Source organism: Papilio polytes, unplaced genomic scaffold, assembly GCF_000836215.1.
Source record: "Papilio polytes unplaced genomic scaffold, Ppol_1.0 DF824191.1, whole genome shotgun sequence".
NCBI lineage: Eukaryota > Metazoa > Arthropoda > Insecta > Lepidoptera > Papilionidae > Papilio > Papilio polytes.
In genome coordinates, this window is record NW_013525013.1 from 722,994 (window position 1) to 739,827 (window position 16,834).

General features: G+C 32.9%; 1 protein-coding gene across 1 annotated transcript in view; it reads left to right on the top strand.

Moving 5' to 3' along the window:
- LOC106110692 (protein Dok-7-like) overlaps window positions 1-16,834 on the top strand; it is a 123,323-nt gene that overhangs the window by 48,685 nt on the left and 57,804 nt on the right. The window contains exon 3 of the mRNA XM_013292591.1: window positions 1,978-2,023. Coding sequence (XP_013148045.1) covers window positions 1,978-2,023 — 46 coding nt within the window. The remainder of the gene's footprint in view (window positions 1-1,977; window positions 2,024-16,834) is intronic.

Below are 16,834 nucleotides of genomic sequence, written 5' to 3' on the forward strand. Positions count from 1 at the left end.
CATTAGGGTTTTTATCCTAAATATTTACCCCCTAAGTTTAATGGCGTGAAAAATATAGCCTAAAGCGTGACGTAAGTCTAGGGGTTTTTATTAAAACTAGAATTATTCAAAAATATGCTGTAATTGCAGAAATCTTAGGTAACAAAGTAGTGTGTGTTTACGCTTTATTATAATAGTATAGATTTTCGAGCAGTTTCTCTTCATAAAGCAATCATATTTGCTTCGTAATTAATAACATAGAGAGCCGGTTTACCACCATGCAGAAGACCTAATTTTCTTACTTTTTCCTCCCACTGTTTTCTTAAGAAAAGGAAGAAATGGTTTTGACGGAAAGGACGGATAGAGAAATATTCTCTTTCCGTCCGCCTCCTCCTCTTTCGAATAAATATAGGCAACGAAGATGTGTTTGTGTATATCTAGGAGCAGTCGCTTTTTCAGCAAATTTAGGTGGCTTGCTAGTTATCTTGTGATATTAAAAATTTATACTTATTAATCTACTTATAACGTAACTAGATGTGCATAATATTTTGTATTATTTTTTCCTTTATTACAGTACCCGCGGTTGGTGGTCGGCTGCACTTTAAATTTCATGCTCCGTTCGCTGTTGTTAATTATAATTTTAACTCCTGATTTATCACTAGCACGATCACTAAACAACATTTTTAGTTAATTCTGAGTTGAGATTATGTTGTTTATGTTCTATTTTGTGAAATTAATTTATTTTAATTATTTATTTTCGCGTCGAATTAAAAAAATGAATAGCCTTTGTGTTCTTCCAGACTATTCTCTACATCTATACCAAATTTCATCGAAATCCGTTTAGCCGTTTAAGCTACAAACTCTACAAACATCTATCTAAACTTTCGCATTTATAATATTAGTATGATTAGTATGATTGTTGGGTCTTTTGTCTTCTTCAATTTACTGTCTAGGACATCTACATTAGCGATTTCTCGGCTAGATTTAAGTTTAAGAGAAACCTCTAATTTTACTCATACAAATGTATTTGTGGTTACTGATGTTTTACTTCTGTAGTTAATTTTAGCCTTGAGTTTTTTCTCCAAGGTCTCTTATTAGTTCCTTTATCCTCATATTTTGTAAGTTCCATAAAAATTGCGGACAAACGAGCAAATTATGCATACGTATTAAGATATGTATCGCAGATAAATTTTATTACGCTCTGATATATGTACTGTACTGCTGTTTTATTTAAACGTATGCCAACTATTGACGTAAGGTATATATGAGAATACTAGCTTTCGCCGGCGACTCTGTCCGCGCGGTTTACAAAAAACAAAAGCAAATAGCCTATGTGTTCCAGACTCTCCTTTAAATCTATGCAAAATTTCACCGAGATCACTTCAGCCGTTTAGGCTACAAACTCTAACAAACATCCATCCATCTAAACTTTCGCATTTATAACATTAGCAAAAGTAATATTTATTTCAGGTTAAAATACATTATTTAAGCATGATGACAAATCGGGTAATTAATTAAGCAAGGCGTAAAAAATTTTTAGAGCTGGCAGTTGAGACTGTAGTGCGATTGTCGATTGTTTTGCAGCCCATTCAACTGTTTAGTTGCACAACTAAAAATCGTGTAGTGTGTACACCTCCATATAAGGTCATAGGAAAAACAGTTGTGCGATAGTTTAGTCAAAGGTGTACGCACTCTTAAATTAAACGCAAAATGTGGTGTCTGTTATTTCGAATTATTCTTACAAGAGTTTTTTGGCACTAAAAACTGTCACAGTTTCAAAACAGAACATCTAACTTCCCAACGAGAACCAGAAGCTACGAACTAATTGATCGATGTTTTCAATCTAAATTGATATCTATTGATTTGAACTTGTCTCGTTTTAAATTACAAATTGTTCTGGAACTTACGATTGTTTTTATTTTAGGACACTCTGTATGCAACTTTAATTGGATAGTATTGTTTATGCGATTTTTAATGTTGACTTTCTTTTGTTCACAGTGGAAGTCGCGATGGTGTGTTATGAGGAAATTGTCACCAGTCGCAGGTATGTTGTTTATTATACGAGTACTAATGTCTTAACTACTAGCTTTCCGCAACTCCATCCGCGTGAAATTTTAAAAAATGACAATTGTCCTATTTGTTCATCCAGATGACGCCCTACCCTTGCCAAAATTTAATCTAGATCCGTTTAGTAGTCTAGTTTACAAAGTCTTACAAACATCCATCCATATTAACTCTCGCATTTGTAATATTTTGTTTTATACAAAAAAAATACTCAGGAATGTTTTTTTTTCTAAATCTTGCGTTTAACATTAGAGAACATAGAGACCTTAAGAGACCAATAATTAAAAAAGGATTAAAATTCTCCACAAACAGGGATATTTATAAGAAAATATTGTTGAATTCGTATCTAGTATACTCAGGTATAATCGATGCGAACGACGACAAAGTTCTATCAATAAAGAGTCCCGAAACAAATTTATTTTGTCGACTAATCCGCGTCGGTAGAGGGCGCCATTAAGCATGGAGGGGAGATAAGCAGCAGTAATGTTTCGCCGCAAATACTGCCTACACCTTAGGGGAGTGACGGCTGAATACTGAAACGAAATTTAAACATCTTAAATACGCTTAAATACGTATCTTAAGACTACGCTCAAACTCCTTACAAATTTTGATGGCTATCAGATTGTGAGCTTGAAAATTCGTTTCAATATTTGGCAGTAAGTTTTGAAATTGCATTCTTAAATTTACTATTATTTAGCTTAAAGCCAATAAAAATTACTTTCTGATATAAATAAAAAAAAATAAAAAAGGCCTTTATTGTTGTTCTTAAATGGAAATATTGTTTTAAATTTTCAATTACATGCTATCTAATATTTAGATATTTAGGGAGATTCCATGTGATAATCATAATGATAAACTAAAAGAAACCTAAGCTTAAGTTACACAAAAATTGAATATTAAAAAAAAATAAAAAACAAAATTATTTATGATAGATATAAAAAATATGTCCACTAATTTTCTAACTCACTGATATAATCATATTTGATCATACTTCTTACTTACATACTAATATTATAAATGCGAAAGTTTAGATGGATGGATGTTTGTTAGAGTTTGTAACCTAAACTGCTGAACGGAACTCGATGAAACTTGGCATAGTTGTAGAGGATAGTCTGGAAGAACACATAGGCTACTCACTTTTGTTGTTTTTTAATGCACGCGGACGGAGTCACGGGCAAAAACTAGTTATATTATAAACGCGAAAGTTTGGATGTATGAATGTTGGACATAGTATGGAAGAATTTTTTTTTTAATTTCGCAAAGTTCAAAATATAAAACTACATGTATTTACCTTCTACAATTTGACTCACAAATGCTATTACTTGGAATCCCAGTTCCTAAATTTACGTAAATACGTTCAAAGAAATATAATTTGTAAGAGGAAATACGGAGCAAGGTTTGCTTGCAATGTCACGAAAACGAAATATTTTATCAGAATTGTCTGAGTATTATTTTGACTGCAGGAAAATATCTTATACTTGTGTATAAAAACGAGGTAAATCGTACCATAATCTAAAAACTTCGTTTTAAACGGATTTTTAAATACATTAACATATTAGTTTAATAAAAATAAAAATTGTAAAGTATTGTTATTTCCAGCTTTGTAAGACAATGTATAAATTTTACTTTATTCGTTTTGCTGATCAAAGTTCTTCACTCAAGTCAATATAATAACATGACTAAAGGTAATTTCCTGTACTTAATTAACAAACTTAGCCGTGCAGTTTGCTTAAGACTTAAGTATCGCCTCAGGCCGAGCTAGTCCTTATCTTCATGTCACCGTTAGATTGTACAATGATAGTTTTCAAAATTACTGATTCAGCAAAGGACCGTAATTGTAATAAACATAACTAGTATGTTTTATGTTACAACAAAGTATTAGTTTACTTTTAATTATTTATTTTCTACAGTTTGTCATCTATTGTTATAACAAATCTTACTTAAAAATCCTATTAAATTTTTCAACAGACGCTATTTAAAATGACCAAGTTCATAGTATGACGGTGGCACATATAAATTAGTCGTATCTAGCGGGGCCGCGTGTTGGAGATATCTGAGTGCCAGACATTTAATTTCCTGTCTGTCTCACTCCGATTTGAGGTGTAATAAAAAATCTACCCCGATATAGGGGTGAGTTTTACTGACAAAGAAATTATGGCTTCTCTGGCCCCACCGTTTGAAGCAAAATTTTGTCAGATAGGTTAAAAATATTATCATATTGTTTAAATAAACGTTTAACAATTTGAATTACTCGTAAAATAAAAACTTTAACTGTTTAAAAGCGACCTAAAATTAAAAATAAATAATAAACAAACGAACTTAAACAATCTGTACATATAAAGTCACTAACCTTTTTCTGTTTAAAATTACACTAGCAACATAGTTTAAAAAAAACTTAATAAGTTGCCTAAATGTTCTTCCAAACTATGTTCTACGTGTATGCTAAATTCCATCGAAATCCGTCGAACAACAAACATCCATCCATATAAAACTCTCGCATTTATATTACTAGCTTTCGCACGCGACCGCGTGGAATTAAAAAAAACTGAGTAGCCTATGTGTTCTTCCAGAGTATCTACACCAAATTTACTCTACATCTATACCAAATTTCTTCGGAATATAGTTAGCTGTTTAGGCTACAAACTCTAACAAACATCCATCTATCTAAACTTTCGTATTTATAACATTAGAAGTATAATCAATGTAATCAGAAAACAGGTAAAAGTTAGCTTCTGTTTTAGCGCTATCATATCATCCAGTCTTATCCACGTTATTGCATAAACAACTTTTAACAACGATTGTGGCCAAATTACTTCTAAAACTTTCAGTACAACCGCTTATTTGACGTTATCTTTATATTGCCTCATAAATTCACTTCTAGTTCGTTATACCTTGCACGCGAAAACCAACTCTATTACAATACTAATAAAGAATATAACTTTGGTATCGAACTTGGAATATCTGGCGATGAAACAATCATCACTGTATTGTGAAACGATTACTTAATGTATTTGTTAATAGTTATTTGGAAGATATACGACTGGCCTTGTGCTAACATCGACAAATAAAAATTATCAGTTTATTAAAACGAATCGTATAATAAAAAGATTACTACATATATAATTGGTTGTATAGAAAACATACAAATGTTTACTTTTATATATACTCTACTAAGAGCATGTCCCACTACTGGCTGATAGAGGCTCAGATAGCTTAAAAATGACTTTCAGATAAGGTAACAAAATCCGATATTGCCATCACATGATTTACACGTTGGATTGTTATCAGGCAATTTACAATTTGGTGGGACAGGCTCTTACTAATACAATAAATGTAAAAGTTTAGATAGATCGATGTTTGTTAGAGTTCTTAGCCTAAACGGCTGAACAGATTTCGATGAAATTTGTCATAGATGTAGAGGACAGTCTGAAAGATCACATAGGCTTATTTTTTTTTAATTCCATGCAAACGAAGTCGCGGGCGAAAGATAGTAAAACAATAAAAATCGTGTATCTTATAAAGAATGTTTAAGGCCTTTAAATGTTCTTTTAGTTATTCCGTACTTATAAATCTCTAATTTCTATTACGTCTAAACTAAATATGCAGTAAAGTTTGTCTATGTACAAAGCTATATTTTGTACAGAAACTTATCAAAGCTCTCGCTCGTCGCTGAAACTTCGTCCTGCTGAAATTTTTAAGCGCGTTTCCCCTTGATTTAACTCTAGTAGTAAATATATGCTAAAATTGTATGCAGTGCTTCTAACTTCGTTATATGTGTACAATTAAATATAGTTTAGTGAAACAAAAATTTCATTAAATAAAACAATAACCCAAAAAAGCGAAAAACATTAAAGTAAAGAGGAGGTACAATCGCGGAAATCCGCGGTGTTCCACTTTAGGAAACATTTCCTTGTTCATTGCAACAAGACAAACTCTGCCTTCCTACAAATTGCTAATTAGAAGAGTGTAAATGAAGGGATAATAATAAAGAGAAACTAGCCGTGTATTCCTAACCGAATCTTCGCACAGATACATTTATAAGCTGCGTTGTATTGTTTGTCCGCGTCTAGTTTCAAAAAATAATTGTACCTTATAAAGAACACCGCCAGTTTCCTCGATTGTACATTACGAAATTAACCAGGAAAAAGGTAAGTTTAATCCTAGATGTGATGTCATTAAATATATGCAAGTTATACGGATTAAATCATGTCATATAATTAGAGGTACCTATGTCATCATCGTTACGCCTATGACGTCATAGTCCGTTCTGGACGATCTCTTCTGAGAAGTACGAAGGTAACGCTGGGGCCTTTCCGCTCACCGCATTTATTACAATAACTAATGATTGAATTAAATATATTGCCTTGTTGATATTCTATTAACTACTAGTTAGCCCCCACTCGCACTGACGTTTTTATAACGCGCGTTAAATATCTGTTCAAACAGGAGCGCTGGAAAATCTAAGAAAAATTGCGTTTTGAGCACTGGGCATCTAGAACAAGAGTGAATTTAAATGGTTTGTATAGCGAGCGTTAAAAAATCGCCTGTGCGAATGAGGGTTTAAAACTGGGTTTCGATTGCAACGAAATATAGTTTAGTTTTAATAAAACATAGGTTTTATGAAGAAATCTTATGATGTTAGGTCCGGGCCTTCGTATTTTAGAATAATATTAAAATGTCCTTGCTCGTCAAGTACATCGTATACAGTAAAGTCCAGCAAATTAGCTCTTACTATCATGGATAAAACTGGAAAGTTTATTTTTATGAACGGCGAAACTCTCGAAAAGTGACCGTTAGGTTAATTAGCGAAATCGTTGCGGAGATGTGTTGTAGTGATTATTAATTTAATGTACGGTGGTATTACATTTAGAAGCACTTAAGTTTGCTTTTCAGCTCGTAAAAACATTGCCTTCCACTAATTTGTTTATACCGCAGCTAAATTGTTTTGATCCTTACTACAAATTGAGTTTTTATAACGAAAACATGAAACCAATTTTAGAGGTAATATTTTGCATCGCCTTTACGTCAATAGCCTAGTAGTTGAGGATACTTTGATTACTTGTTAAATCCCCGCCACTCGACTAGTAGTAAAAAAATATTCTATTACGCCCATTAGTTGGGACAATTACAAGATATATTTACATATTATATTATAAATTAACCTACTCTTATGTTTATTCTGGAAAAAACCTTTGTAGCAGTTCAAACGTACATCTATATCTATACTTCTATACTAATATTATAAAGAGAAAAGATTTGTATGTATGTATTTTTCTATGTATTGAAATAACTCAAAAATTACGGGGCCGATTTCACAAATTCTTTCACCATTAAAAAGCTACATTATCAATGAGTAACATAAGCTATATTTTATAATATTCTTTTAACACCTAGTCGTTAACATGATGCTAAACTTTGTGCAAGTTTTTACAGTTTTTGGTCTGTTGGGAAACTATAGTGAAACGTTAAACAATTTTATTTTCTGTCTGCAACAGCATAGACCACTCACATGTCATGGAAGCAGCTTTTACGTTGCTTTTTTTCTTTTTTTTGTTTGTTAACAGTGGTAGTGCCCGCTTTAACATCTTAGCACGATTGCGCCGGCACGCCCGGTGTAACCACGTGTAATACCACGACCACACAGAAGACAGGCGTGAAATGAAAGCGATTCCGTGTTTCGTCTGATGAGTGTGGTGCCGGAGGCCTAATTTAAGTCCCTTTCTCTTTACCACCCTTTTCTTACAAGGAGAGGATGGGAAGGGGAAATATCCTTTTTATGTGCGTCTCCTCCTCCGTTGGATAAGGGTAGGCAACGCATCTACAATTGCGGATGTCTATGGGCAGTGGTCGCTTCGCCATTTTGGCGGATTCAGGCGGGCGCTTGCTCGTTTGCCACCTTATGTTACAAAGAAAAAGGTTATGTCACGTGCCCATATTGATTAATTAGGCTCTTTTTACTTTAGCATTTTAATAGATACAAGTTTTTTAACTTTTATAAATAATTAAAGTATCAAAACGTGTAACTCGCGTTTTGTGTTTTAACAGTTTTGTAGATTAAATACTAATATGAAACTGTTACGTTATGAATGTTTATTTTTTCTTGATTTTTATAAGAGAAGAGAAAGATTAATCTTAATATATTGTGAGGCAATTTTTCATAAGATTTTGATGAATTATATTTGTTAATGTTATAAACGCTCGACTCAGCTTTAATCGAGGGCTTAGATGATGGATTGTGTTTGAAAATTGAATTGAACAATGTTTCAACTAGCGGTTGCTTGCGACTTTGCCCGCGTAAAATTAAAAAAAAATTAATAAAAACGTAGCCTATGTTACTCACAGATAAATTACCTTTCTAACGGTGAAAGAATTTTTAAAATCGGCCCAGTAGTTTTTGAGTTATTTAAATACATACAATAACCCCTACAAAACTTTCCTTTTTTAATATTCGTATAGATTACAATTATATCGCACTAGCAAGTCGCCCCAGTTTCGCTTTGATAGACAAATAAATATACTATTTGAATGGATTATAAAAACCTTTTTTTTTTACCTCTAAGATTTTTATAGAAATTTTTCGAGGAGGTTTTTATGTTAATCCAGCATAAAACAACAATCGTATCTTTTCTCGTTCAGACTGAATTAGATATGCTTTTGCCACTCTCTAGATGCTTAAAAAATAGTTACTGACAAGAATTTGCAAGAAACCCATTTCATTTCCTTCTTTCCTACAGACGTCTAATCTCAATCCTTTTGCATTTTAAATCTTCAACTATAAACCTTCCTCTAACTTCCAGATTCCCCGACATCTGTAGGAAGGGGATAGACAAATTAGATTTGTGACGTCAGTGTCCCCTACCGTTGTAAGTCGAAACTATTACAAAGACGAATATCATACGCGACGTGAGATCCACTCTTAATATAATATCGAATCGCTCTTGACACCGACCGAGCTCTAAATATACCGTAACTTCACAGAGTATGTAATAAACAGAGGCAACGTAATAGAAAATATAATTGAACTGTACAGATTATCGAAAGTAATCATACTAATATAAATGTTAAAGTATAGATGGATGGATGTATGGATGTTTGTTAGAGTTTGTGGCCTAAACGGTTGAACGGATTTCGATGAAATTTGATATAGAAGTAGAGGATAGTCTAGAAGAACACATGGGGTACTCACTTTTGTTTTTTAATTCCACGCGGACGGAGTCGCGGGCGAAAGCTAGTGTTGACGTATAAGTTGGACTTTAAATCTGTTGTTATATGAGATTTTGACTCCTTAAATGTTTGTTACGTAAGTGCAAAACACCTATGTACCAAATTGTGGTTTTTAAATATCCAAACACTTACTTAACTAAGATTTGTGCTGAGTTAGTTATTTTCTGTATAGTAACTTGAGGTGTCGTTTTTTATTCTTATTGTATCCTAACAATTAGATACTCGCATGTTCATTTTTAACGAAGGGTCTAGATTTAAATTATGTGTTAAAATCAATCTCTGTGCATTCATTACTCTGTACCTTCAAGTGTTTTACCGAGAAACAAATGTGACATCAGCTTTTAAGAATCTGTGAGCTAGCGAAGGTGCGAGTGAAGCGGCTATTCCTATCCTATAAATCTGTCAGCGATGCGCTTTGTGCATCTGTGCGGCCGTTGCATAATGCTAGTTTCACATGAGGGCAGAATAGAGCAGAGGAATACTTTTTAAACACACTCACAGTAACATTCTGCGACGTCTAGATGTACTATACTGTGCTTCCCTAGTGTGAAAGAGGTTCGGTCGAACTTCGAAGCAACAAAGATAGCTTTGTGAACACAACCTCGGCTTAATAGGTTATTGCTTCGAAGATTGTTTTATATCGACATAAACGGTCTGTTTTCATTTAATTTACGGACACGAATACAGGAAACGAACGTTCAAAGAATAAGCCAAATGACATTTAGTGAAGGAACACATCGTGATGCGAATTGCACATGCCGGTGAGGAAATTCAAAGATATGTGTAGTCAAGCCGCAGTTGGCCAGCGTAGTTGACTAGGGCCTAGTCACCCCTAACTAAGGGTAGACTCTAAGCTTAGTGGTGAAGTATAGTGAACTTATGATATACAAAAGTTATTATCTTTATTGTATCCATACTATTATAAAGAGGAATGATTTGTATTTTTATTGTAACTCAAAAACTACTGGGCCGATTTTAAGAATTCTTTCACCCTTAGAAAGGGAATTTATCTGTGAGTAACATAGGCTATTAATTACACGAAGGCGAAGTCGCGAGTAACAGCTAGTCAATAATATTTGTTGACGAATGTTTTAGTTAAATTAGAATAAGTGAGATTTTTAAGAATGTCCTGAATGAAGAGAAAGTGACTTTTTACACAAAAATAATCTTATTCTCACGGCATCGAATATTTGTATATTATTTTTGGCACAAATTCTACTTGTAATGTGATACTGTATTTTAGTCTGTAAGCTATACACATAAGGTTTAAATTACGATACTTTTGTAACTATAATACTTTAAGAGAAAAGAAATAAATTTTAACTTAATCTGTAAAATTTTATTAATTCAATGTTCTGTAAGTATAATTTCCGTTACTGAGATAAAAGTAAATGTATACTGAATTGTAAAATGTTAAGGAAACGGTAAATCTAGCAAATAAGAACCGTGTATGTTTATTTATTCGCACCACGGTTGGCGTGTTGAATAAAAAAAAGTAAGTTGCCTATGTGTTCTTCTAGACTATCCTCTACATCTATGCCAAATTTCATCGAGATCCGTTCAGCAGTTCTACAAACTCTAACAAACATCCCTCTATGAAAACTTTCGCATTTACAATATTAGTAAGGTACACCTTTACAACAGTTTTAATAATTGTAATTTATTTATTAATAATTGTTAATGTTTACCTTGTCACCGACCGCGCGGCAGCCAAAAATACAAAACAAAAACTTCTTCTAATTAAAATAACTTATTTACATTTTTACAAATTATAAAAATTATATCGAGACTACATCTTGTCTGCGTTCCTTCTATCTATTTTTCTTTTCTTAAACCGTGCAAAGTCTCGGTGGCCAGTATTCAACCTTTTTGGCTGTATTCACACTTGTCAGCCAAAAAGGTTGTATTTCGCACTCACCAGTTAATTATATTCATTTTTCATAATTCTGCTGCTTTAAGGTGAAAAGTTGTAATGTTATTTGCTATAAAATAAACCGGACAAATAAAAGGTAATACAAAGAAATAACAAACAATAAGTTGTAATATTTATTTGTTTTACAATTCTCACATACTTCATTACATTCTGTACAAGATGTTAACATAATCGTTGTCACGATATAAACGACTTATATAAAAGTAACCACACACATAAAATGGAAATAAATTACTTATAATGAAGGAATTACGTAATAGAACATAATAGGGTCTTATATCGAGATATCTTACCATTACAAATGCAAGAGTTTAGATGGATGAATGTTTGTTACGAGGTGTCTCGTAAACGGCTCAAAGGACCTGAATGAAATTTGGCAGAAATGTAGAAGATAATCTGAGTGGCATAGGCTGTTTATTAATTTCAGATGAAGTCGCGGGCAAAAGCTAGTATTTTTTTAAATGTTTTTTCTTTGATTTAACCAAATTTTTAGCAATAGAAGTTATTGCATTTGTTATTTTCTAGTAATAAATTAAACCTCTACTCTATTAAACTTTTTGGTTTCTTTATTTCTTCCTTTAAACAATAACGTACAGAACCTGCAACAATCTGATAGCAAAAAAATGTTTGTCCTAACATAAAAGAGAGCATTTACCATTTTATCACTTGTTAAACACACAATGGAAAATAAACTTTAAGTTATATGCAAAAGGGTAAGATATAGCATGCATAAACTATGCCATAAAACTTGTGAAATATACCTGTTTTCGCTGACTCACATTTGCACACGGAAACCCGAAATGATAACGACTCGCGGTCGTAATAGTGATGTAACAGGAAACGTCGATATGTTTATCGATGTCGATATTTATATGTGACTAGACAGATCGCTATATGCATATTTAACTGGCGACCTATTTGTATACGAGTTTTAAGTGGACGTATTGACCTAAATGCATCAATTAGTTGCTGTGCATTCTCAATTACTCTTGATAACAGCAAAATATATTTTTAATTACTCATAGATTAATACTGAGTATTTCTAGTACAAAATAAATATTCACATATTAATAATACAGGCCACACACGTTAGGTTTTACGTGACGGTTTAAGCTTTACATTTATAACCTACAGGTAAATTCTTACGTGTGTGAGACATAACTGCACAGATATATTTTAAAATTCGCTTATATATGCTAGTTTCAAAACCGTCAAGAAAAACCTAGTTGTATGGCCTTTTGTAATAAATGTTAATATTATATTATCACAAAATCGTATAAATTTCTAACGTTATCGATAGTCGATATTTTTAGTTGCAATCACAATACAAAGGTGTTTATAGTGTTGACTCGGCGACAGATGACAGGTGGGGCGGACTTATTTTTTTGTCACCACTGTTTGCAAACAGGCAGATTATCACCCGCTTCCTTTTTCGACTATCTTCTAACAGTATAAATTATGACTGCATGCAAAACCTTCCGGTTTTAATGCGGGTTTGGTTAATGATTTTTTGTTTGCAAAACAAATGAACTACGATTTTAAATAGATTAGATTTGATTTAAAATTAAAACCATAAATGCTAACGGTATTCTATAAATTAGACCAATATAACTGGCCAATAAGAAATCATGATATATATAAAAAAGAAACAAACTGTATATTCAGCATTTAATTCTACAATTCTAAAATCTATTCCAAATTATTAAACGTTTCCTAAAAAGGAACTCAACGTAAAATATCATAATCTCAAAATACATTTTTCGTTTTTTAAAATCTCAGTAACACCGGTCTCAGTATCTCCTTAATGGACTCCACTGAGTGTTAACCATCAAATAAATCGCTCGCCGTTCACAATGACGCCGCCTCTCGAATCCATTGTACGGAACTAGGAACGATGTATAATTTAAACGAAAAAAACTGTACGGAATGTAATAGCTGTTTTAAATTACATATTTTGATGTCTATTTTGTTACGTATTTTCTTTGTTGTTACAATTTGTTTTTTGTTGACTTTAAAAGCATTTGAAATTTTCATATTGATGAAATTTAAACCAGCGTGATACTATAAATACATAAGTAAAGTTTTAAACTAATTAAAATAAAGATATAGTATAGTAAAATGCTAAAGTAGTTAACTTGTTTTAATTTCATTGTTGTAAACAAACTGTGGCTCCTACGTAAACTGCTCTAAGTGAAAAAATAAAACTTCACAGAGCTGATTTAAGCAGTTTTAAATACTAAGGGCCTGTCCCACCAAATCGTAAATTGTCTGAAAACAAACCAACGTGTAATGTGATGGAAATATCGGATTTTGTTACCTTATTTGACAGTGACGTCATTTTTAAGCTATCTGAGTATATCAGCCAGTGGTGGGACAGACCCTAAAACGAATAGTTTTTATACATACTACTTTAATACAACTACTGTTATATATCACAATAATACGGATACATTCTAGAAATCATACAACGTTAATAAAAACTTCGCCTTGATATGGTCGAATCAATCACCAACAATCTGACTGCAATGATAAAGCCACGGTCATTTGACGCAATACAATACATCAAAACTATCTGTTACATTTACCTGATCCATTTGTCATGTAGATATTTTACAGATAATAATATTGCAATGTTCCTAATGAATTTCAGTGCCTGGAAATCTTTCAAACACTTTAACGTTTAGATTTATTTTTTTATAATAAAAGGTGGCAAACGAGAAAGCGGCCACCTGAATCCACCGAAATGGAAAGCGACCGCGGCCCATAAACATCCGCAATTGCAGATGCGTTGCCTACCCTTAATTGACGGAGAAAGAGACGTACATAAAGAGGACATTTCCCCTTCCTATGCGTCTCCTCCACCGTTAAATCAACTTTTCCTTCCCATCCTTCCCACTTAAGAAAAGGGTGGAAAGGGACTAAAATTAGGCCTCCGGCACCACACTCATCAGACGAAACGCAAATTTCGTCCACTTCACGCCTGTCTTCTGTGTGGTCGTGGTATGACACCGGGCGAGCCGACCTATTCGTGTGAAGATGATGTTAAAGTTGGCTCTACCACTGTCGAGAAATTCAATTCAATGGAAATAAAAAAAAAAATCGTTTTAAAGACTGTAATCACAGATTTTTTAAAAGCATCAAATTAAATACTGAATACAAAATCTTACTTCTTACTAATAAATGCGGAAGTTCAGATGGATGTTTGTTAGAGGATGTAACCTAAACTGCTGAACATAACTCAATGAAATTTGGTATAGATGTAGAGGATAGTCTGGAAGAACACTGACTACTTGCTTTTGTTTTTTATAATACTCGGACGGAGTCACTGCCGAATAAATGACATTGTCAGACAATGAAAAGTTTAATAAGTTCTATATTAAACTCGCTTTTGCCCGCGACTCAGTCCGCGTGGAATTAAAAAAAAAAACAAAAGTGAGTAGCCTATGCGTTCATCCAGACAATCCTCTACATCTGTACCAAATTTCATCGAAATCCGTTTAGCCGTTTAGGCTACAAACTCTAACAAACATCCATCCATCTATCTATCCTTCTAAACTTTCGCATTTATATTAGTGTGATTAGACCAAATGTTATACTATTTCAGAGATAATTTTTATCATTTAAATATATTCTTAATAATTTATTTTCAATCTAATCTTACTTAACTGGCATTAAGCGGTAGTTCATAAATATATTCTACTTAATACATTCAAATTTATTCGTAAAATTATAATTTACTCTCCAGCCTGCCCTTGTAATAAATAACTGATAAATAGTCGCATGAGAATTAGATTATAGCCACCATAAATTAATTAATGTGTATTCCATTTTATCGACCACTTAATTAATTTCGAAATGATAAGTTTCATTACAAATCAATTACATTCTCATAATGGGTGGTCTTACAGTTCAAAATACTTTCGTAACACCTGTGAAATATCTGCCATTTTGTAGTTTAAACTCACGGCGAAATCAATTATATTATCACACTAGCTTTCGCTCGCGACTCCGTCCAGTTAGAATTTAAAAAAAACAAAAGTGAGTTTGTGTTCTTTCAGACTGTCCTCTACATCTATGCCAAATTTCATAGAAATCCGTTCACTCGTTTAGGCTACAAACTCTAACAAACATCCATCTAAACTTTCGCATTTATAATATTAGTATGATTGTGGAAAGAAATTTTAATGACCAAAAAATACGGTAATCTTGTGCTCTCACCTGCCAGTTGCATTCTCCAACGTCCAACCTTCATGGTTCGATTGTTTGATGCCAGATAAAAAAAGTATAATTAAATGTTCGCGAGAATTTGTTTCACTCGAAATGTGAATAAATTCATATTCGTTGTATGAATTTCATGTTATAATTATTTTTTTCTTGTTATGCTTATCGAAATATTAATGTTGACAGGTGTAATTTTGAGCTGTAAATATGGAACCCTTTATATGTAAATTATTTTTTTTAAAAACTTTCATTACAGACTTATAAACGTCTTTATTACAATCTTACTTCTTACTAATATTATAAATGCGAAAGTTTAGATGGATGGATGGATAGATGGATGGATGTTTGTTAGCGTTTGCAGCCTAAACGGCTGAACGGATCTCTATGAAATTTGGCACAGGTTTAGAGCATAGTCTGGAAGAACACATAGGCTACTTTTTATCCCGGGAATAGTTACGGTTTCCGTGGCATTCATAAATATAGTTTTTTAATGTTTACTCGATCATTCTGCAACGGTTTAACATATCTTATTGAAATTTGGCACAGATATAAAACAAAGTCTGGAGTACACGTGGGATGAGCTTCATCCCCAGGAAATGTCCGGTTCCGGGATACGTAACTTTTTGTAATTTATATAGTTTGTATGTTTTCTAATACCACGCGGGCAACAGCTCGTATTCAATAATTAATCAATTTATAATTATTTAAACTTGTAATTTTTATTAAAAATGTACTCTGTAATTTTTATAATTATGTCGCAAGATGGCCGCGAAAGAGACTTTTTGTTTTATTTGCGTTACACACTGTCTGGGAATTACAGGGGTTAAGGCTTCATTCGTACAAAGGGATCAGATAAGGGCTACAACTTTCCTACACCCTCTGGTTTAGGGCGGATTTAGAAACCTTATTTTAAATCCTATGTCCTTGTAGATCGTAGCTTAATGCTTAATTTATGTTTGCAGAGTAAGTTATGTTAGAAATTGTGAAGTTACGGTTGTTTTTTACAGTTTATTATTAGAAAGATACTATCAGAAATAAAGTACACTTCACTGTAGTTTAAGATAGTAACACTAGCTTTCGCCCCAGAATCCGTCCGCGTGGAAGTAAAAACAAAAGTGAGTAGCCTATGTGTTCTTCTAGACTGTTCTATCTATTTCAAATTTCATCGAGATCCGTTCAGCAGTTTAGCCTACAGACTCTAACAAACATCCATCCAAACTTTTACATTTATAACAAAAGTATGATTTAAACCAACAACAAATATGCCACAAACTGAATCCGCGATTCCTCGAATCTTAGTAACCGATGACTTTCAAAACTACAATAACGACGATCTTGGGAGTTAACCTTTAGTTTTTCCTTTTCGCTTTGCGAGATCTCGTTTCCTGTTACGTTGAACTATCGAATATCTAG